The sequence below is a fragment of the Sebastes fasciatus genome, chromosome 16 (assembly GCF_043250625.1).
Source record: "Sebastes fasciatus isolate fSebFas1 chromosome 16, fSebFas1.pri, whole genome shotgun sequence".
Lineage (NCBI taxonomy): Eukaryota > Metazoa > Chordata > Actinopteri > Perciformes > Sebastidae > Sebastes > Sebastes fasciatus.
In genome coordinates this window covers 26,827,843-26,849,810 of record NC_133810.1, presented here as the reverse complement: position 1 = coordinate 26,849,810, position 21,968 = coordinate 26,827,843, and the positions used below count along the sequence as shown (strand labels likewise).

At 42.7% G+C, this 21,968-nt stretch overlaps 1 protein-coding gene across 3 annotated transcripts in view; it reads left to right on the top strand.

Moving 5' to 3' along the window:
- Positions 1-21,968, top strand: part of med13a (mediator complex subunit 13a) — a 94,207-nt gene that overhangs the window by 34,831 nt on the left and 37,408 nt on the right. For all 3 annotated transcript variants that reach the window (XM_074612244.1, XM_074612241.1, XM_074612242.1), the window contains 5 exons: positions 11,600-11,745; positions 18,851-19,051; positions 19,157-19,351; positions 19,461-19,623; positions 21,327-21,437. In XM_074612244.1, the coding sequence (XP_074468345.1) occupies positions 11,600-11,745; positions 18,851-19,051; positions 19,157-19,351; positions 19,461-19,623; positions 21,327-21,437 (816 nt within the window). The remainder of the gene's footprint in view (positions 1-11,599; positions 11,746-18,850; positions 19,052-19,156; positions 19,352-19,460; positions 19,624-21,326; positions 21,438-21,968) is intronic.

The window sequence follows — 21,968 nt, the reverse complement described above, 5'->3', positions numbered from 1 at the left end:
TGGACTTCCGAGCCGATCGGGGGGATGTAAAAAACACTTTTAACATACCTTACACCACAGGAATATCTGGAAAGAGAATCTTTAGAACCATCAAAAAATCATGGCGTTGCTGATCATTGTCGGGAGGGGGGGGGGTAAATCGGGTCCAAAATTGGCTTGATCCTCGTGCAGCGTGTACCCGGCATAAGAGAAGTTGACACTTAGTTGATTAGTCGCCTTTTTTGCATTGTACTGAGGCCAACACACACATAGCTGATTTACTTAGAAAAACTTGCATAGTCTTATCCACTGGAGCTAATGTTGCCAGAAAGTATAAGGTCAGATACTGTGTTTTATCTCCTCTTAATTTGGCATAAAAACAAATCTGACTACTTAAATCAAGCTTTAAATTTAGGGAGTCAAAATGAACCACATCTGATTCTTGGTCTTTTTCGAGACATTTAATCATCAATTGAGTAAATGTTTACATGCACCGTGAGCTGTTAACCTGATGTTGACGTCTCATTTCACTACACAGAGTCACCACCTCTGGTATTTATTCTGACATTCTGCAAGTTAATTTGTTCAGTAAAACAAAGAGATTATGTCGCCCTGTTAACCTTTCCTCGTTTCTCTGGGATACTGTTAGGAAAACCCAACAATTCAGTTATGGCATTTACTTTCCGTGTCACAGCTGGTGGTCAATCTTTAAACCACAGTAACTACAGTATAACGTGATTTTCAAAAAGCGTTTCATCTAATTTAAAAGTAAAAGGGTAAAAGTAGGCCTCGCCTTTTGTGGGTTAGCTGCAGAAGCCCAGCTTTAATCCAGGATGAGGCTGACTAATTGGCCATGGCTCTGGGTAATGAACCTTTTATTATTACAACTGCACATTTCATATTACTAAGGGCATGATGGCCTAATGACTCATCGTGAGCACGGCTTAAAATTCCATCTCTGTCACATACTACCATAAGTCACATCACCGACAGGTTTATCGGATGTGTTATGCTACACAGTTAGAGATTGTTTGCAAGTATGTTATGTTCTTTGAGTGCATTATTTTGGCTGTTAAATGCATACCCCTCTGCGGTGATACACTAAGTGCCTCTTTCACCAGAAGCAACAGATGTGGCATCACAATCGCGATGCAGTTGCAAAGTGGTTATGCGAACCTGTTGATGAGCATAATTACTGAATATATTTTTTCAAAGGTATCTGGCTCAGACAGAGACAGTTGCTTTTTAGCTGACAGCAGGTGTATTAGAGGAACCCCCGGGGTGTGTCTGCATTTGCGTGTGATACATCCTAAACCGGGAGGGAGCTGGAACCTGACTTGTTGCCAGGGTTATGTCAGTATTATCTTTAGCCGGCTGTATCTGCGTTTGGGTATGATAGACTTGCAGAGGATCGGATCTCTCCTCTTTTTATGCACTTGTCGTTCTATCTCTTTGCAAGTTTAATCTGACATATATAAAGAGGCTCACCCCCTTCTCCATTTGTGGCAGAGGGAAATCAATTCAAAGTAATAGAGCTCTGAGTGTGTGTAAGTGAATGTGCGGGCCTCGAGAGTTTTAGTTTAGTGTTTTCTCTAGCGCCTCGTCTCCTGTGTGAACTGTGCGCCACAGCCGGGGCTGGAGCGTCTCACAGGGCTCTCCGTGTGTTTGTGTGCTTGTGTTACTTTGGCAGCAGCCAGTGTTGTTGTTTCCCAGTGGTCAGGTGGCTAGACAGTAGGGAAGATAATATCACCCTGGAAATGTGTCCTCTACTTCATTGCTATTTACCACCGTCATTCTTCTTTTCCTCTCTCCTTGCTTATTTGTTACTCCTGAATAAAATGCCACCTCGTTATTTAATGAAAATATGCACCATTCTTATGAATTTGCGTGTTTCTTGTAGGGATGCATGATATATATCGGGCCATATTATTCCAATAGTTAAGGTAAAGCTGATAAATTATTAGCTGATAATACCAAGCCAAATTGCTTTGACCCGGACAGACATGATCACTATAAGCAGTTTCCACTGTAATGCAAACTCCCTAGTACCACTGCCTCCTTTGATAACTAACCACGGCCTCTGTTATCCCAGTCACTGATAGTCAAAACAATTCATCCTTGTTCACATGGTGGCTGATTGTTATTGTAAGCTTTAATTCCAGAAACATTGTTTGGTAATATTGTGCCAGAAACTGTGTCCCTGCCAGCATGTCCTGTCACTGCTGCGGCACACGACCAGTCAAAACATGTTTACACGCCTCAGATCGTAACAACAAGCTGCTGCACATGGCAAATATCCATGTTCACAACAGACCAGAGGTGACTGGCTGCTGTGTCCAGCCATGCAAAATGGCCAGAGATGGAAGGTAGTAAGGACACTTGCTGCTGCTGCTGCTGCTTCTGTTGTTGTTGTGCTGAGGAAGTGTACGGCAGCTAAACGGAAGCTCAGTTCTTAGAGCGCGGCCAGCCATACCCAACAAACATCTGTGGAATGTTACAGCTCTGCAGCCTCCTTCCTTTTCCCCCCTCTCTATCTTCATATCTTCCACTAACCGTCCTTTTCACCTCAAGCTCCACGGTTTCACTTTCAATTCAGCTTAAATCAAGTTTCACATTGCCTTTGTAACTGTGTGTGTGTGTGTGAGAGAGTGTGCCTATGCATTTATCTGATACTAAGCTAATGGTCAGTTCTGTCATCTTTCACAGTCTTAAATTTCACTGCAACGATATAAAACTCTAACAGAACTGCAGCAATAAAATACAGACACAATTCCTTTAAGTGATTGTGTCAGGAAAAAATGTCCATTAGTTAATAATCTCCGAGAGGCTTGTAAAACTATTTACCGTGAAGCAAACACAAGAAGACAACCAAAAAATCCTGTCAAGCTGGGGCACAATTATGTTGGGTAACAAAGAACAGCACCGACATAACTTTACAGAACTTGGGGAAATAAAACTCCATGAAAAGGCCACTAATGCATGAAGAATTGGCAGGAACATCATAATCCTGTGATATAAAAAATTACAGTGCGCATTGATTTATAGCAGCTCAGACAGTAAAAGGAATGAATTGGGATGCCCTGTCCCTGTAGATTTACATGGGCAACTGCTTTTGCTGCCATTTGCTGCAACAACAAGCCACAAATTCATCTGCTGGCAAGCTCCGGTACAGATCACTCACAGAACATAATGAGATGGAGTCATTGTTCTATTCAGACAGAACAATCCTGTCTCTTTTCATCATTGCAGTTGTCCACCGTTTGTCAAATAATAAAAAGTTTTTCAGTAGATAAAAAATAATTCTTTCAAGAACGAAAGTTAGAGTGAATATAACTTAATTATTAAAAGCCGATCAACTAGCTTCATTGTTGATTGTTGGCTTAATTGATAAATTGATCTTCAGAAAATTATTCGATGATTGTTCTGATAATCGATAAATATAGTAAAGCTTGTCGTTTTTCAAAGCAAAATGACAAAGATTCAGTAGTTCCTGCTCTTCTATTGGGATGATTTGCTGCATTTCCCTTTTTAACATAACTGCAAACTGAATATTTTCATTGACATCTTTGAAATTGCAAAGGCAATTTTTTTTTAACTTTTTTGGGAAAATTTTATGCATTCATTAATTTGATTTGATTTCACTTTATTATCAGAATATATTTTCCGTAAATTGTCTTGTGGCCCAAAACGTACACGGTTAAGCTGCACTTGGCAACTTTGAGTAAATATGATGAGACGTTATTTTTATAAAACGATCACTGTATCCTGACAGTAGTGCATGACATGTTCCTCTGCCTCCTCCTGCGTTCCTGATGGCATTTGCAAGATTTCAACTTGCTTGAAGGAAAACAACCAATCCGAGCCGAGAAGACTCTAAGCAGCTGTCGGTCACTGCTTGTGAACTCCGATCAAACTATTTCTCGCCTCAAATGCTTTCAGGAACATCTTGCAGGTTTTCTGGTTTGCTGTAAAATGAGAAAGTTTGCTCCAGCCGGTGGACGGTGCTTGGTTTTCATGATGTGTGATGGGTCTGATGTAATATTACCAGCCAGAGACAACATTCTTTTAGTATACGAGTAGTTGGATCGAGAATAAATATCGGCAAATCAATCGTTAATGAAAATATATTTGTGGCAAACAATGGAATAAATGCAATATATTGTCCAGTGCAATTTACAAATATTTGAGGAAACTAAAAAGCAGTCTGAATTTTTGTCAGTTGGTACAGTGAATAAGTTCTCAGATAAAATGTCAAAAGGCCTGTTCTATGTACTGCCAAGAAACAAGAAAGTACCTTTCTGTAAATAAATGCCATATCAAAACTTTGGGATGGTTAAACGGCTGATCATCTGTTTGTGTGCTACACAGCAGACCGTCCACGTAACACTGATGGAGGCTGTCAGTCCCGCGCGGCTCCCTCCCTCGCTCCCTGCCGCCGCACAGGTTGCCGCTGGCCTTTGGCACCTCATTTCCATGGCATGCCAGCTGAAGGCAAATGTGCCCACCTGCCCTCCTTTGTATGTGGGCCCCGCTCCAAATCCTCACTGGATTATCTTATTGTCTCCTCGCCGAGCCAAAGGCCACCGGTGGAGCGGGGAGTGCCCTCTGTGGACAATCGCAGCGCCGTGTGAGCGAGAGCGTACGCTGTGTGTGTGACGGCGAGGAGAGGAAAAAGGAGAGCAGATCAAGAGAGCGGCCCAGTCTGTTGGCAGTTAATAGATGAAGAGCAGAGGAGAGGGGAGTGGGAGGAAAGGTGGCGGCAGAGAGAGAAAAGATGATTAAAAGATCTTGTGGCTTTTTGTCAGGCTACAGCGGTAACCCTCCCTCCTTCATATTCTCTCTCAACATGACTGAGAGAGAGATAACAACGTGATTCTCTTTAATGAACACTATACCGACAAGTATCTAGTTGTTTTGAAGGCTGTTTAACTGAGTACTTTGGGTACACTGCAGCCTGCTGTATCTCATATTTTCCTCTCCCATCATTAAAATGATGTATTTAACTCCTCTAATAACAGAGCAAACAAACGAGATGAGACATATTTAGTTGTTTAAAGAGGGATTTCTGCGTCTGTCCGTTAGCTCATGCACAGCGAGTGTGCTGCTGACAGGTGGTGTTTCAAACACAGTTTTCTGTGGTGCTCAACACTGGCCTTGGGTTTTGGCCCTTTTTTTTTTTTTTTGAAGTGCAAGCAGTATCTCGCTGCAGGGGAGATGACATTCTAAAATCCCCGAGAACCTGAGTCTTGAGGCAGGTTCGACACACTTTAACAGGCACAATGTGTCATGGAGAAGGGCCCCCGAGGGGTCCCTCAGGGGGTTCCTGGGGACCTTTCGGCAAAGTAAGAAATAGTTTTTAAATGAAATCGTAATGAAATTACGATTTCATTTGGAGTTAAAGGCAGACAGGGAGCGTTACAGGCATGCCACGTCCATTTAAAGGAATAGTGCAGGACATCACTGCACACGGCTGCTCGCTGTAGCTTAATAGTTACTGCTCAGGCATGAGTGGTGTCGATCTTCTCATCTAACTCTCAGCATCTAACTCTCTCTTTTCAATGTTGAATTTGCTGATGACATGGAGATTGTTGGTTTGATCACTGAAGATGAATTATTGTGGATGAGTTTGTTGACTGGAATCAGGCCAGTCTAAGGAAATTATTTTTGATTTCAGAGCAAGCAGGGCAACACAAGTAGTTATTAAGGGTGACTGTATTGAAGTTGCAAATGAAAATAAATATCCAGCGAACCAGTAATTGCTGTAAAACTGTCTGGACTTAAACACAGGTGTTATTTTCAGAAAGGGATTACAACTATTATACTTCATGTGTAAGCTTTGACAGTTTGGAGTGGAAAGACAGATACCGGTTCTCTTATATCGATCATTTCTGGAGAGTATGCTAACTTTCTACATTATTGCTTGGTATTTCTCACTGTCTGTAGTTAACGTGAACAAACTTAATGTTAATATGTTAGAAAGATTGCAGCTCAACAGCAACAGTATGAAAGGGTTTTGCCGATAGAGCATGATCTCGGGGATCGACGATGGTCAGAACGATCGCCAAAAGCCGATGCCTTTGCCAATGTCAAGATGATAGGCTATTTGGCTAGTTTTCTCATTAATTTAGGGCTATTAAATGATGATTATTAATAGCATTGGCAATCTCACAGGGTGACGATGGAAAGATCTGACTATGACACGGCTTTGTGAGTCCTGAGTGGTGAGGGAAGGGCGGGCAATGCTCAGTGAGGTGTCACACTATCTCTATGGCGAATATGAGCTGTTACCATCAGGACGGAGGTACAGGGTGCCGCCTTTGCGGACTACCCGTGCTCGGTGATCCTTCATACCTTCCGATATGTCTCTAACAAATCCCTGTGATATGATAGGAGTGTCACTTGCATTTAGTTGTATTTAGTTCTTGATTGCTGGTGATGTTGTTGTGGAGCACTCTGCTGTTTAAAGTCTGTTTTGTTGTGGTTGGATTTGTGTGGCGTTTGCCAGAGATACACAGGGAATTTCCGGAAGGATAATAAACTAACTAAGCAAGAAAGCAAATGAGTTTATTCCCCGAAATGTTGAATTATTCCTTTGAGATTTCACTTTACCTACATAACAAGTGAGTGTATTGCTAAATGATCTACAAACAAATATGTACTTTTTTATTTTCTGTTTTAGGGCCTGAATATAGAAATCTTTGGAAATCACTGAAATAGTCTCTTAGGTCTGTTATAATATAAATGAAAATACTTGTTAAATCAGTGTTTGGGCTTCCCCATACCTACACTTGACCTGCTCACCTGATCTCAGCTACCACACACACACACACACACACTTTCCCGCCGTGCTTACCAGCTGTTGTTTGCCGGTGTATGTGCGGCCCACATGCTGTGGTGTGTGTTATTGTGTTTGCCTCACCAGCAGGCCGTGGATGTTTGCAGAAGAATTGAATTAGGCACAATGCTGCATGTTTGCGTGTGTCGCACCACGTGTGGACAGCACGGTGAACACTCCTGTACACCGACAGATTGACACATGCAATAGGGCTTGTGCTGCATTTTGTCACAGCGCAAGCTTTACTAAATCCTTCTCCTTTTGTGTGTCAGTGAGAGACGCAGTGGTGAGGAAATGCATCATGTTTTTTTGTTGATGTTTTGGCGCTTACCCGGCCAAGTGCTAACCGAGCACCTGTTGACATTTGAACCACCCCCTCTGTCGGCAATCACTCTGCAACGTAGTGGTCTAAGTGTCTAGTTAGTGTACACCACCACAACATTTAATGAGGCTGGCATACAGGATTATGTCCAGCGTTCATGTGACCTGAAATATTTAAAGTTACATAAGCAAAAAAGTAAAATCACTGAAACTCTCAAATGCATATTAGATGTTCACAAGTAGACAAACAGATTTCAGAATAATGAAGTGACATTTAGATATGTAAAGTGATACTTTCATATAGAACGTGTCGTCCTCTAATCACGACTGGATGGATAGTAATGTGATCATTTAGCATGTGACAGTCTTAATGTCAACAGCTGGCATGTCTGCTAATCTTCTTAACCAATCAGCAGACACCACACGACAGCATCATACCAGATTGAAATCAATTCCTAACAAATGTACATGATGAATGATTGTGCTCTGTGTGTGTGAGAGTCGGGTTGTACTTCTGCCTGCTGAGCCACAGATGGCAGCCCTCCACCTCAAGCTCACAAGTGCCCTGCAAACGCAAATGTGTGTGAATGTGTAGTGTCAGGTTTTCTTTGCGCGCGAGAGGAGAATGGTAGACTGCAGTTCTGTTGATGTCTGCAGAATGCAACAACACATTTTGTCTCCCTCTGTTGTAGTCAGTGTGTCACTTGCTTTTCCTTTCCTCCCCTTGTCGTTCTCCAGGCTATTTGCCCTCTTTTCCTCCCTGTACATAAATACACCACAGTGTTAGCAGAATGGCCTGTTGGTCAGCTTATACATTATTATAGTGGCAACATTGCTTCAAAGGGTAACCAGTTCATCCATCCCCCACCCCAAAAAAAGGTTTATTCCTTTCAAGTGAGCCTCAAAAAGCCCCTTTTAGCCCGTTTCATTCCACGTTTGCCACTGCTTCTAGTATTCGGCTCCATGCTGTGCTAATGAGGAAGACTCATGCCATTCTTACCTCCATCTTTATTTTTCTACCTGCTGTTTGTAACACACACACTCCAGGTGGTTGGGTGACGTGCCCTGCCCCAGGACTGGAGGGTGTTTTACACAACACACACCCCAGACGTACACCGCAGGAGCCTGGTGCCGTTTACTACCTCAGCACCGGAGCAGTCGTGACACACGTCCCAAACAAAGCTCTCAGTGTTACCTGTTTGTATGTAAAACAGAAAACACACATACTCTACAAACATAAATGCACACCCTCATTTTTTTTTTTAAAGGGTGAGCAACATTTTCTTTTAAATGAGGCCCAAAATAATACTGAAAGCATCAGTAGGCAGAGACATTTTGGCATCACTGGGCAAAAATTCCATAATAACCTTTCAGCAAATTGTAATTCAAGTGTTCTGAGAGAAAACTAGACTTCTGCTTCTCCTCAGAGAGCGTTCCTCTTGGCTGTGATGCGAGAAATAGGCATTACAGTAACAGAATATTGATTCATACTTAATCAGCGCTGCCTAGTTTGACCGTTTGGTTGGAGTTTGCAAGTGATTGACAGCTGTTCGGAGCACCAAAGAACACAGAGGCACATGATTTTTTTTTTTCAGATTACCTGTCTCATGTACTACTGTCAGGATATAGTGACCGTTTTATAAAAATAACTTTTTAAAATCATATTTGCCCCATTTTTATCAACTGCAGCTTTAACCACCTTTATAAACTTTTTTTCCCATCAGGTATTTTGTTATTTCTTAGTAATTTGATTTAGGAAGCATAAACTGTCACACAATAAGACTTGCATGTCCAACTAAGTTATGATATATCCACTTTCTTTTGAAACTGAAATTAATATTTGTTTGACTGGGAATTTTCGACTGAAGCCTCAGTCTTTGTACTGCGAATATTGGTCCGTTAAAACAATATGCTGATATTTGTCATGTGCAGATCACATTTATCAGTCTAGCCTAAATTGTCTTTGTTTGAATGAAAACATTATTACTTGATATTATCTTTTTGGCACAAATATAATGCATTTGGAGGGTTGGATTCTACTGTAAATTGGCTGGAAAGAGCAGTTATAAATATGTCTGGAGAAGGCAAGACATCTGATGCAGTAGTTTGCTCCACAGCCTAATTTCCACAGTTCTTGTTCTGTGCAAAAATGTTGATGTCAGGCTGATGTGAGGCTTCAGCAGTCCGAGTCAGAGGGCGTTCAGACCAAAAACAGCCCTGCATTAAAAGAAGATGCAAGTTGGTGTGTTGGTGGGCGTGCGTACCTGAGTTTGAAAGCTTATCAGATGCCAAGACACTGCAGAGCAGTTTATAAAATTATGAGACTGGCTTTTGCAACTCTGGAACGTTCTATCACGGCAGCAATCATTTTATCTTTCATCCTGCAGATAGCGAGGTAAACAGCAGAAATACGACGTCCATGTTATAAAGTAATCTACCAGGAATGTGCGCTTAACATGTATTTGATTGGACAACACAGCGCCTTGCCGGATGTCGCATTGAGGTCTGGCAAAAGTCGAGTCAGGTCCAACTTTTCTGCTGGGTGACCCTGCATTATTTGCAGCTGCATCATCAACAGAGTGGACTCATTCAAATGAATGCTGTGTTTCTTCATGCAGTGCTAATGTCATCCAAATGCAGCCCTTAGACAAATTACGTGGACATCTTCCATAGTTAGTCTTTTTAGTGTGAAGTTCCCTTTGTGTGTTCCCTTTATGTGCAGCTGAGCAAGGAAACACTGTGTAAACCTAAAGAGGGAATTAAATACTAAAAACACCATAACTTTGGAAGAGCCCCGCTTGATTTGTTTAATTCAGACTGCAGAAGCCTCATATTCGCTTCTGCCAACCAACAGAACGGCGGGCTGTTTTATGTCTCGTTTTACAGGATATGGAGTGTGGATTTTGCTATCAGTGTACATATAGGCATGTAAATATTGTATCCTGACAGACTAGAAAGAAATCTGAACCTGTCCTTAAATTTTGTGGCAGTAGCAGTCCAATACATGAATAGGTGCATATCTAATCCTCCCTCTCGCTCTGACTCACCTTCATTAGCCTACTTGCTTCAGCTGTCATATATGCATTTCATACATTCGTAGCCATTCACTAACTAGCACCACCTCATTTTCACCGAAAAAAAAGCAGTGTAAGATGAATGTGGAGCTCTGTGGGGCTTAGGGCATCTCTCCACTACGTAGGTGGTATTATCTTATTGAAGTGCGCTCTCTCTCTCTCTCTCTCTCCATATCTCCATCTGCCTCGCTCTCCCACTCTGCTCCTTCTCTTTAATCCTCTGCAGAGTAGGTGTGCCAGAGAGAGAGAGAGACGGGGAGAGAAGACTGATATTTGCTTAACCAAATCCTCGGAGGAGGCAGCCCTCTTTGATCCACTTCCAAATTCACAGCGTCCACTTTCATTTGGTCATCCGTCACTTGCGCTGTCTCTCGCGCTCTCTGCATCAGTGTGATTTGTGTGCGTGTTTGCGTGTGTGTGTGTATGATGGACGAGACCGGGCTGAAAGAGAGAGGAAAGCCTGCAGACAATGGCCTGCGTTTTGCTCTGCCCCTCTCTCCTTCCGTCTGCCTCGTCCTCGCTTTCCGTTTCTTCTTCATCTCGTCACTTTTGTTGTGTGCTGTTGAGGTCAGACTGGCACAGGCAGGCGTTGTTGTAAGCAGAGAGAGAGAGAAGGTACTGTTGTAGCCGAGCGTATTGGCTGGAAAGCCAGGGTTAGTCAGGGCTTGCCCCTTTGTTTTACCCACAGCGCTACACTCGCACACACATACCACCTGTGAGCACCGCTGGGTTGACTTACTTGACCTTTATGTGGGCCGTTTAAAGCTGAAGTAGGCAAGTTGGAGCAAATGTGATTTTAAAAAAAGTTATTTTTATGAAACGGTCACTATATCCTGACAGTAGTGCACGCTTTAAGTCCCTAAATTCAAATTTCCCACCCATATATGCCATTTATTGAGGGGATTACCATTTAACATTGCACTGGAAGGATGTAGACACGTCGTTGTTGTCTGTAGCAATATCAGATTATAGACTTTTTGACAATTTGATACAGGCTTATAAGGCATCTTTGTATCACCACAAGGTACACCGATTAGCAGCGTCTTCTTTTACTCCCTTGTATCTATCTCTGGCTTTATCTTTCCTATCAAGAGTCTGTCACATTGAAGCAGAATATGAGAGAGAGGAGAGATTCCATTGTAGCCTTTGACAAAAAAAATACAGGCTTTTATATCATATTTTCTGTCTCTACCTCTCCTCTCACTGCCAACTCTTTTTCTCTCCCCGTGAGCAGCAACATGAACTAGACTATCTGATCCGCTCTCTTTTCCCCACAGCAGTCACTCTATTGGAGTTAATCATTGCACATAGTAATTCTTTTCAAAGGTGCATATTAAAATAGCGTGATCCAAAATGACTCATCTCTCTCTCTCTCTCTTCTTCCTCACAGTGAGCACCTATCCTGCGCCTTCACCTTCTTCTTGCACGGCGAGAGCAACGTGTGCACCAGTGTGGAGATCAACCAGCACCAGCCCGTCTACCATCTGACGGAGGAGCACCTCACTCTGGCTCAGCAAGCGTCCAGCCCCTTCCAAGGTGGGTTTCCAGTCCGGTAACACTGCTATTGCTCTGTGAGCAGCTCAGAATGCACTAGGAAAAGTTCAAACGCACTGAGCTAAAACATTGAAAGCAAACGTGTTACACAGCAACAGCAAACACAAACTTTTTCTTCATTGAAAAAAGAGCAAAGATGAGAAAAAAAAGATGTTTTCACTCTACTCCCGACTGGCTCCGGCAAGAGTTTGATTGACAGATGGTTCATTCAGTCACCTGCCAAGTATTTTTGAAAGTGCCTGGCCCTTTCCAAACAATTTCCAATGACGGCTTCTCAGATGGTTTCGTGTAACAAACCATCTGGCGGGTCAGGTTACATCATACCCATGTTTCTTAAAAATCTGATCAGTAGCTGGATAAACAAATGAACAGTGCGGTGCTATAATGTGTCACTTTGATTTGACCCTCAAGTGGAGTGCCACACAGTTATGGTGAGACACATCATTACCCTCCAAGTATGCATGTGACAGATGAATAAACAGGGAGCGATTTTGAAGGGAGGAAATAAATACTGCTTATACGGTATGTCTTGCTTTTTGTTCTCTCTTTAATTCTTTGCTGACTGCCTTGGAATTCCTCAATCCAAATCAAGAAGCCGTAATCAGCTGACAGAATCCAGCAGAAGCCCTCTGGCTGCATATTTTACGCATGCCATGCCAGAAAGACTGGTAGCCTATTTGTTTTCTTGCATTGCAATTTTATCCAAAATATAAGGGCAGCTGAGGAGGATCTTTTACACACTACAGCCTAGTAATAATACATTTTGTGATAATTAAATGTTAATATTATTTATTTATTTTGACCAAAACTAAAAAATTAACCAGACCGTGCAGAAATGACCCAGTCGGACTCAAAACTGTGAATTTGGGGGGGAAAAAAGGAATAATGCTGAATTGTTGGCTAAGAGTTTTTGTTTTCACACTCACAAAGTTGCAAAACTTGTAAAAGTTTCCCTTGAAAAAGGCTGAAATGCATTCTTGAATCATGAGTGGTTCCATCTCTGCTGTCAAGGGTAAATAAAAAATGGACCAACGTAAGGAGTCATGGCTTTCTTTGGTCCCATTTATGAAAGAAAAGCCAAAGAAACAACAAGCCTAATAATAATCAGATATATAAATATCATTTTCTTACATCTTGTGGACATGCTGCAGCTACTTTCACTTCCAGGGAAGCCAATTTAACCACGAAAAAAAACTAAAAATGTTTTTGTACACACATTACTGCTTGCGATTAATCTAAGAAATAACATCTACTAAAACACAAGCTAATCTTCAGGATTCAGGGACCCCACTTAGCTCCAAATAACTTTAGGCTGTTATTTACCAAAGCACACATCCCGTTGGCCCAAGGAGATAAGGTGATGTATACTGGAGTAGATAAGGGAATTATGCTTTCACAAGCTTTTTTTTAATATATATTTTCTTGTAAACGTTAGATGCTTAGTGCAAGTGTAGTTTTTTTAAAAAAATGAAATATATTAGTAAGCTGTGTGTGTGCTGTGTTGGGTGCCGTTGCCAAGATAATGCATCTACAATCTTGTGTCAGGCTGTCTTTCATTACAGATTGGCTTGCTGCCAGTTAAAGAAAGAAGAAAAGCCTCTGTAGTCCCTTTTAAATTATAGTGAAGTGTAGCTATAAAATGTGTGGCTCTAATGATATTCCATCATTGGCTCTAAATTCACTACCCCACCCTAAGCCAAACACTCTATAATCCCAAAACCATTGTTTGCTAGCATTTCCACTCACACGGAGAAGTATTAATGTAATATTTATATTTACGTTGTGAAGGGAAGGAGATAGTTGGCTTTCCGAACTACACTATTAGAATAAAAATGAAAGTGTCACACACTCATCCTGTTTATATTTGTAACTGACAAGACTTCCCCTGATCCTTCCCTCTCCAGCAGATGTCACATAAATGGACTCTGTCATTGACTTAAGGAATACTTCACCCACAAAATGACCATTTGTATGTCAATTACTCTCCCCCGTGCTGCCTTGAATTCTAGTTTTTCTCGCATGCCTCCAGGGTGTGAATGGGGAATCCAAAAACGGAGTAAATCTTTGATGAATAGAAGTAAATGGGGGGGCTGCGTTTAACAACAGCAGAACTATATATAAACATTTGTTTAAGCATCCTCTGCTAAAACTTTATTATTTATAACACTTCCACATAAACAGTCTCACGCTTGCGCAGGCGCGCTACTCATCCATGCCCAAGAAGTGAGCATATAACTGGATAGGGCTGTTGCAGTGAAGGAATTTCCCCTGCGAGATAATGATTGACTCAACAACATGGTATGCAGTATTATTGCATTTTTGTTTTTGCAAATATTACAAAAAAATTAAATAAATGCAGAACAGCACTTGTTAGGATGTGACTGTTGATATTTGACCTGCCCCTTGTGATTGGACGGCTGGATAAAAAGTGACAGTTACGAGTGCAGCGTTTTACCCAAATTTACCCAACATTTTTCAGCTGTTGAGGATCAGAAAAAACACCAAACATGCAGCGCTCAGCGCAGAATAGACGCTCAGCAAATGGTCACGCTGCTGATATTTGTAGAATAGTGTAACTACGCAGCGCTCCCATTGCAAAGAATAAAAAAATTTAAAACATAGCGCTTGTTGCGTTTACTTGCCATCCCCTGCGGTTTGCGGTTATGGCAACAGCCCTAAACCTACTTGGTTTATTTCAATTCATCAAGACTTTATATAGGGCGGCTGTGGCTCAGAGGGTAGAGCAGGTCGTCCACCAATCGGAAGGTCGGTGGTTCGTTCCCCGGCTGCTCCGGGTCATATGTCGATGTGTCCTTGAGCAAGACACTAAACCCCAAATTGCTCCCGAAGGCATAGCCATCGATGTGTGAATGATTATTTAGATTAGATCCTGATGGGCAAAGTTGGCACTTTAGCAGTGTAGGAATGGGTGTGTGAATGGGTGAATGCTATCATGTGGAGTAGAACGCTTTGAGTGGTCAGAAGACTAGAAAAGCAAGTCCATTTACCATTATTTGTTGGCCGTGGACGCATGCGAGAAAAACAGTTTTCTTCAAGAATTCAAGGTAACACGGGGTCAGTAATTGATATACAAATGGTCATTTTGTGGGTGAAGTATTTCTTTACCTACAACATGCCACCTGGACCAGACTCGAGATAATAGACACATTTTAAACCCCACGTGTAGAAATGAGTGCTGCCCAGAAAACGGACGAAGGAGCGATTTGTGAATCGATAAATTCCTCTTTATACAAACAAATGTAAGTTGAGCGACACATGAGGAGAAGTGTTCCTCTTTTACCTTCTCATCTCCAGTTAGATAGATGTGATTCAGGCCTCCCTTTTCCATACGCCCCCTCCAGACTAATAATAGTGATCTCTCCCTCCATTCACCACAGTAATTCCTCTATAGCCCACCCCTTCACTGTGTCTAGAGATCTCCTGAAGGGACGTGATAATGTCCTGTCTAGTTAAAGGATAAAAATAAAATCATTATTGGAACGTGGCGTATGGATTGCTCTAAGGATGGTGATGGGGTTTCCTAGTCATTTAGGATGATCATATTGCTCCCTAGCTGCCAACTAGTAGATAGTTACTCATTACTCCTTTTATTGGTCAATGAATGACTGTCCTTTTGCCTTTTAAAACCATCATGTCAAGTTCCTCCACACAGACACACACACACCTCCTCTTAGTCCATTGTACGACATTGCTTCAGTTGAATTGCTTGAATTCTTGTGCATTATCTTGTAATTGAACTATTAAAATTATAAAATGATATAAATTCTGATTTGATGGGCTGCACCGTAACGCCCTGAAGCACCCCTGGAGATACCCCCATGTTGACAATAACTGATTTATGTGGTCCCAAGTGAAGCAGACATGTGTCTCTATTGTGTGTTTGTATTTTACGATCAGCACAGGCTGTGTGTTTTGTCTTTGAGTACGGCGTGTCTATACGCAGGTGTGTGTTTTCACCGCCGCAGTGCATCTCCTCCTGGCTAACCAAGCATAGCGTCAAGGAAGGGCTGACTTCCATCCCCCCTCATCCATCCATCTCCCCCCCCCACTCCACCACCTCTGCCAAGCTTGGTTTACTGTGCGGCAGAGCGCTCCGGCAGGCAGACCTCTCCAGGATGTGACCTCATAAAAGGGCGCAGAGTGAATGTAATGAACTCTCAGCCCATTACACTGATCTGAGCACATTTGACATGTCTTCAGGGAGCCAGAGATAGGCTCCCAGTCAGAGAGAGAGAGAGAGAGAGAGAGAGGCAGGAGGGATGTGGTGGGGTGGTGATGGGGGAAAACGGTAAACCATTTCCATAATTGTGCTGAATTTGATATCTCTTTCCCCCACTACCCTCAGGTCTGAGGAGTGTGTGTGTGTGCAGCAAGAAATGCAGAAATGAAAGGGAAAAGGAGTGGGGTTGAATTTAATTAAGGTTAATATGATCAACCATAGCTGGATGTTGTTGTGTACCGCAGCATAACCTTTTGTTCTTCCCTCTGCGCAGCTGTTTCTGCTGATGTAGTATGTTCTGTAGGCGAGGGTGAAACCACATCCAGGATACATTGTGTCTAGACAACATGCTGTAGTAACTCTAAATACCAAACTTTGCCTGGTGATGCTCCACAGTGCTCTTACTCCACTACCTTATTACACCTGCCACTCACTACATTAAACGTTAACTCAACCTGGACCCTATTTTCCCATGTTTTTCTGTCTAACTGACTAATGGGAACAACAATTTCTGAAATTGGTCCACAATAGCAGCTGGTGGTGTATTTATTTACAGTGCAGTCAAACAAACTCGGCTTGTTTTAAAGTTACTTTTACTTTACTTTACTAGTTATGAAACCATCTCAATTCAATACTGATGCTTCTATATGACCTACATAAGCAAACGAGACCATCAACGAGAAGATTGGCTATTTCTATATAGTTACTCTTAATGCTCGTCATCGCTGACTCCGGGTCGGATTCCGCACAAAATAAGCCGTAATCATGCAGGTTCACCAGAAACTCCTTCAGCTCAGGCTCCAGCTGGGCCTCCGACACGACCGGCCCACTGCAGACACACCCAGATCCGGCTTCGCTGCCGCCTTCCACTTGCCGTCGGAGCTCCAGCGGGAGGTGGATAGCCTCGCTTCTGGCACTGACACCAAGGCTGCTGGAGGCCCAGGCCATATTGCTGGGCCCACTGGAGGGAAGAGAGGCATGGGAGAACCAGGACTGCGCGGCGCAGACTGTCGAACCCTGCTGCAGTAAAATCTGAGTTTTTTTCTAAATGGACTCTGGTGCTTGGACACGCTACTGCTTTTGTCCACAAGGCCCGTCAAAATCAACACAAAATGAAAGTTCCTCATAGTAGCTTTAAAGTCAGTTAATAATAATTGTAATCACCATCTGATTTCATGCTGCACATGGACAGCAGGACATAGTGAAGTTGGTTACCTTGCAGAGGAGTTGGAGGTTTGCAGGCTCTCTCAAACAGCTCCCTCTTCATTACTTCCTTGCAAAAAACTCAAACTGATCCGCTGACAAAGAAAATGCCAAAAATGACTCATCTTGTTTTGTAGATGCATTTTTGATGAACGATAGCGCTCTCAGTGCCATAAGTGGTGATTAATACATTGTTTCCTGTGCCTGCTTCACAATAAAAGCCATTCCCTGTTTTGCCAGTTGAATGTTTTTCATGTGAAGCAGTAGTAATAGGAAGTAATTGGTTTGCTTTAATAATACAACTCTGATATGGTGCAGAGAGCGTGAACAGTAAACATTGAGGCTGATTTCAATGAGATACAGTTGCGCTGGATTGATCCCCTGTGATTCCCTTGTGCTCCTCGTGTCTCCCGCCATTTTCCCATCCTTGGAGCTGTTCTTTGGTCCAGCCGCAGGATCAATACCTGGGGACAGAGGCCATCCAGTCTAGTAATGACACACTAGAAAAGCAGCACGGAGGGACGTTAACTAATGCTCACTCACACACCCAGCCACCCAGCCAGTCTGTTCGTACAGTACAACCATTTCAGCCTCCTCTCCACACTCATATGTGTGATACAGAGAATGGATGCATAACAAGCTGACAGGCTGTTTGTGTGTGTGTCTATGTGTTTATGTCTCTAACGTTGATGTGCATATGGTTTCCGTGCTCATACGTATGCATTATGCATGTAGTACTATCTGCATTCTCTTGACTGCTGTAGGTCTGTTCTATGAGCAGACTGATGGGCTCTCTGTGTGACTCTCGTACTTCTGTGCAGTCAAGTGTGTTTGCCGAGGAGTGGCCCTTTTTATAAGCCTCTGTTTATGGGCTCTGAGAGGCCACCGCTTGCCAATAATTGGCGTCTGGATAGCCCTGTAAGTATTTGGCGAGCCAGACAGGACCGGCTGGGTCCAGCGGTGTTCTGAAAAGGTCAGAGCGCCACTGATTCGGGCCGGAGACGGCAGAATGACAGGGAAAGGAAAGCATATGGAAGAAGAAAAAAGGGACGGATGATCAAGATACGAATTAGATTGTTGCAAGAGTGAGAAGTGGGAAGAAAAATATATAAAATAGGAAGGCAGTGAGGGAAGGTATGAATTGAAGGCCCTGAAACTTAGGGAAAGGGCATAAGGAAGGACTAATGACAGAAAAGAATTAGGACAAGATAGGAGGAGGACAAGGGGATGAGAGATGGAAAGAGAAGGAAGGAAAGAAGCAAAGAGTGAAAGGGGTAGAAATAAAGTTTGTTGAAGAATATCTGGAAGGAGAATCAAAGAAAAGAAGAAAGATGGAAAGAATAAAGAAAGTAAGAACATGAAAAGAGAAGTGCAGTAAAGGATACAGAGGTGAAGGAAAGAAGATGGAAGGAGGATTTGTCAAGTCAGTTTTATGTATATAACCTAATATCACACATCACAAATTTGCCTCAAGGCTTTACAATCTGAACAGCATACGACACCCTCTGTCCTTAGACCTTCGTTTTGGATAATGAAAAATGTCTTGTGAGAACGATGCAGAGTTGAAGATGTCCTCACACTGGCTAACATTGTCTTGTCTTGTCTTTCTCTCCTCTCTCCTCCCCATCCTTTCCTCCTGACTAGTGATCCTGAGTCCTTTCGGCCTGAACGGGACACTGACCGGCCAGTCGTTCAAGATGTCAGACCCACCCACCCAGAAGCTGATTGAGGAGTGGAACCAGTTCTATCCCATCAGCCCCAGCGCCAAAGGGGGTGTGTCGGAAGACAAAACGGAGGACATGGACTGGGAGGATGACTCTCTGGCCTCCGTGGAGGTCCTCGTAGGTCAGTTTTGGAAATATATGTGATTAATCTTTCGTGAGATGACGTTGTTTCAAATGTAGAGCTAACTGGTTTGATTCGTGAACATCTCTCTCTCTGTGTGTGCAGGTGGTGTGCGGATGGTGTACCCAGCCTGCCTAGTGCTGGTACCCCAGTCAGACATCCCCGTTGTGGCCCCTGTGGGGTCCTCCCACTGCACTGCCGTCTACTCGGCTGGCCACCAAGTGCCTGCTTCCCAGCGAGAGCCCGCCATGTCTTTGGTGACCCTCACCCCTCCCACATCGCCTGAGGAGGCACAGACAGGTAGTGGGATAAACACAGTGCAACTTTATAAAGACTTCAGTTACGTCTCAAGGGTGAGGCTCGCTTTTGAATTGATCTGCATCATTAACCTGTCTCTCTCCCTCCCCAGTGGACTCTCACTCGACCCAGAAGTGGGTTAAAATGCCTTCGTCATCCGATGCGTTCAGCGTGGACAGAACAAGTCACCACGGAGGCAAGGTTCCACGCCGGCTAGCCAGTCAGGTGGTGGAGCGCGTCTGGCAAGAGTGCAATATCAACCGAGCCCAGAACAAGTACGTCTGTTTTTGTCTCAAGGAAGTAGCGCCGACTGATCAGCTATGCTATTAATGAAAGTTGAACCCAAAGGATTTTCTTTGAGTATTGATTGGGGGAGCGGTAGATTAAGAAGACTGTGAGAGTTCCCTGTATCTGGGGAAAAACATCAGAAAGTGAACAATGATTGAGAGTTTGAAACATGATGTGGGAGGATTGTAGTTAATGTAAATTAAGCACACACGCATACGATACCAAAACAACCTCTATCAGAACGTCTACACACCCGTCTTCCTACTTAATTGGCGCTCTGTAAATTCTTCAACAGTGTGTTCAAACCATTTGCTGGCTCTTTCATCTCAGTAGAGAGAACCAGTCAGCCTCTCCTGACGCTACTTGTTTTTTATGAGCACTCACAAGTTATTGGTGTAACAAGCCGAGTAAAGCCGAGCGCGGTGGTGCTGCAGTGTTCAAGTACTCTTGGAAAGTTGGAAATCTCATTTTCAGTTTAAAACAATACAATTAACCCAACTACTTGAACTGGTTCAAGGTTCTTCACAAGCCCAGATGCCATGCCTGGTTAATTAACTCTAAATACACATTGAATGAGGTGTGTTTCACAGTGAAGTGAAGCTAATCAACACTTGAACATTTCCTTATTTTTATTTCATTTTATTTTTTAAATCTGCACGGCTTCTTTCACTGGCCGTGTGCCAGACAGTCTTTTGGTGTTCCTGCCCCCTCTGACTGCACATCTGTCATATGCAGTGTTTAGGGCTGTCAATCGATTAAAATATTTAATCGTGATTAATCGCATGGTTGTCCAAAGTTAATCATGATTAATCTCACATTTTTTATCTGTTTAAAATGTACCATAAAAGGAGATTTGTCAAGTATTTAATACTCTAATCAACATGGTAGTGGACAAATGTGCTCGCTTTATGCAAATGTATGTTTATATTTACTATTGTAAATCAATTAACAACACAAAACAATGACAAACATTGTCCAGAAACCCTCACAAGTACTGCATTTAGCATAACAATTATGCTCAAATCATAACATGGGAAACTCAAGCCCAACATGCAACAACAGCTGTCAGTGTGTCAGTGTATGATAATATGATATATGGTATGATAACCGTCAACTTTCATACCACGGTATACCTTGATACCAGTATACCACTACAATCCTAAATCATATATACATCACATTGACATGTTTTTCCATAATATTTTACTATTCATACATAAACCATACAAAAATACCACAGAAACCTAGATGGAAATGATAATCTCTAGTAATTAAAGTAAGGGTTACAGTTTTTTGTCACACGGTCTGTTGTATTATTCAGCTTCAGTGAGTCTGACACATTGGGAGCAACCCGGGATCTGCTGCCCCTTGACCAAGCACAGAATGTCGGCTGGAGTTAGCTGTTGGGCTCGTCAGCCAAAATATTATCGCTCCTAGCAAGGCGATGGAATCAGCCTCAGCACAAAGCTCTTACCAATCGCCACTGTATACCAAAGGATCATCAGAAAGGGCCGTGCACCTTTTAGGATTATGTGTCACAATTTTGTTTAAAAAATTCTATGAAAAAAAAAGGATGGGTCTGTTCACATGAATAACGCTACATCAAAAAGAGCTTAAGTACTCAGAGTGGAAATTAGCCATTAGTAGAACTGTGTTTGAAAGTTGTGTTTTTTTTTTCCTCCCTCCTCAGGCGGAAGTTCTCAGCCGCAACCAACGGTACCTGTGAGGAAGAGCTGAGTGAGAAAGCGGGAGCCTGGGATTTTGTAGAGCATTCACAGAGGTCATACTGCAGCTGTTCCAGGTCAGTCACTTCCCATGTGGACATTGTACCGTATGTGCAGGTATCGCTCATATGAGTGCTCAAAGACATTTCAAAGAGGTTATACAGGGTCTATGGAGCTTTGAACGCCGGCACAGAGGGCCACAGTCAGCAAAATATCTGCAGGTTCTATCCACGTCTAGACTTTGACAAGCATATTATTCTTCATATTTTTCAATTCATCACTATTTTGTCTAACTGACAGCCTTGCCGGGGTTGAAACCTCTGCTGGGCTCCCTGTTTCTGTAAGTCAGATATTTTTATTCACGCATTGATGGGAATAATTTGACGGAGAAAGAATAGCTTGACCTCTGATGGAGCACTTAAGGCATACTGTGGAGGTAATGTTTATACCTTGACACCTGTAGTCATTCTTGACTATTTTCTGAATTCAGCCTCATTCTTGCAAAAGCTTGATCTCAGTAATATGTTTTTCTTGTTCATTACATTTTTGATTTAATGACTTGTCTTTGGGGCCTTATTCTTTAAAGTCCCAGTGAAGCAGAAGTCGTA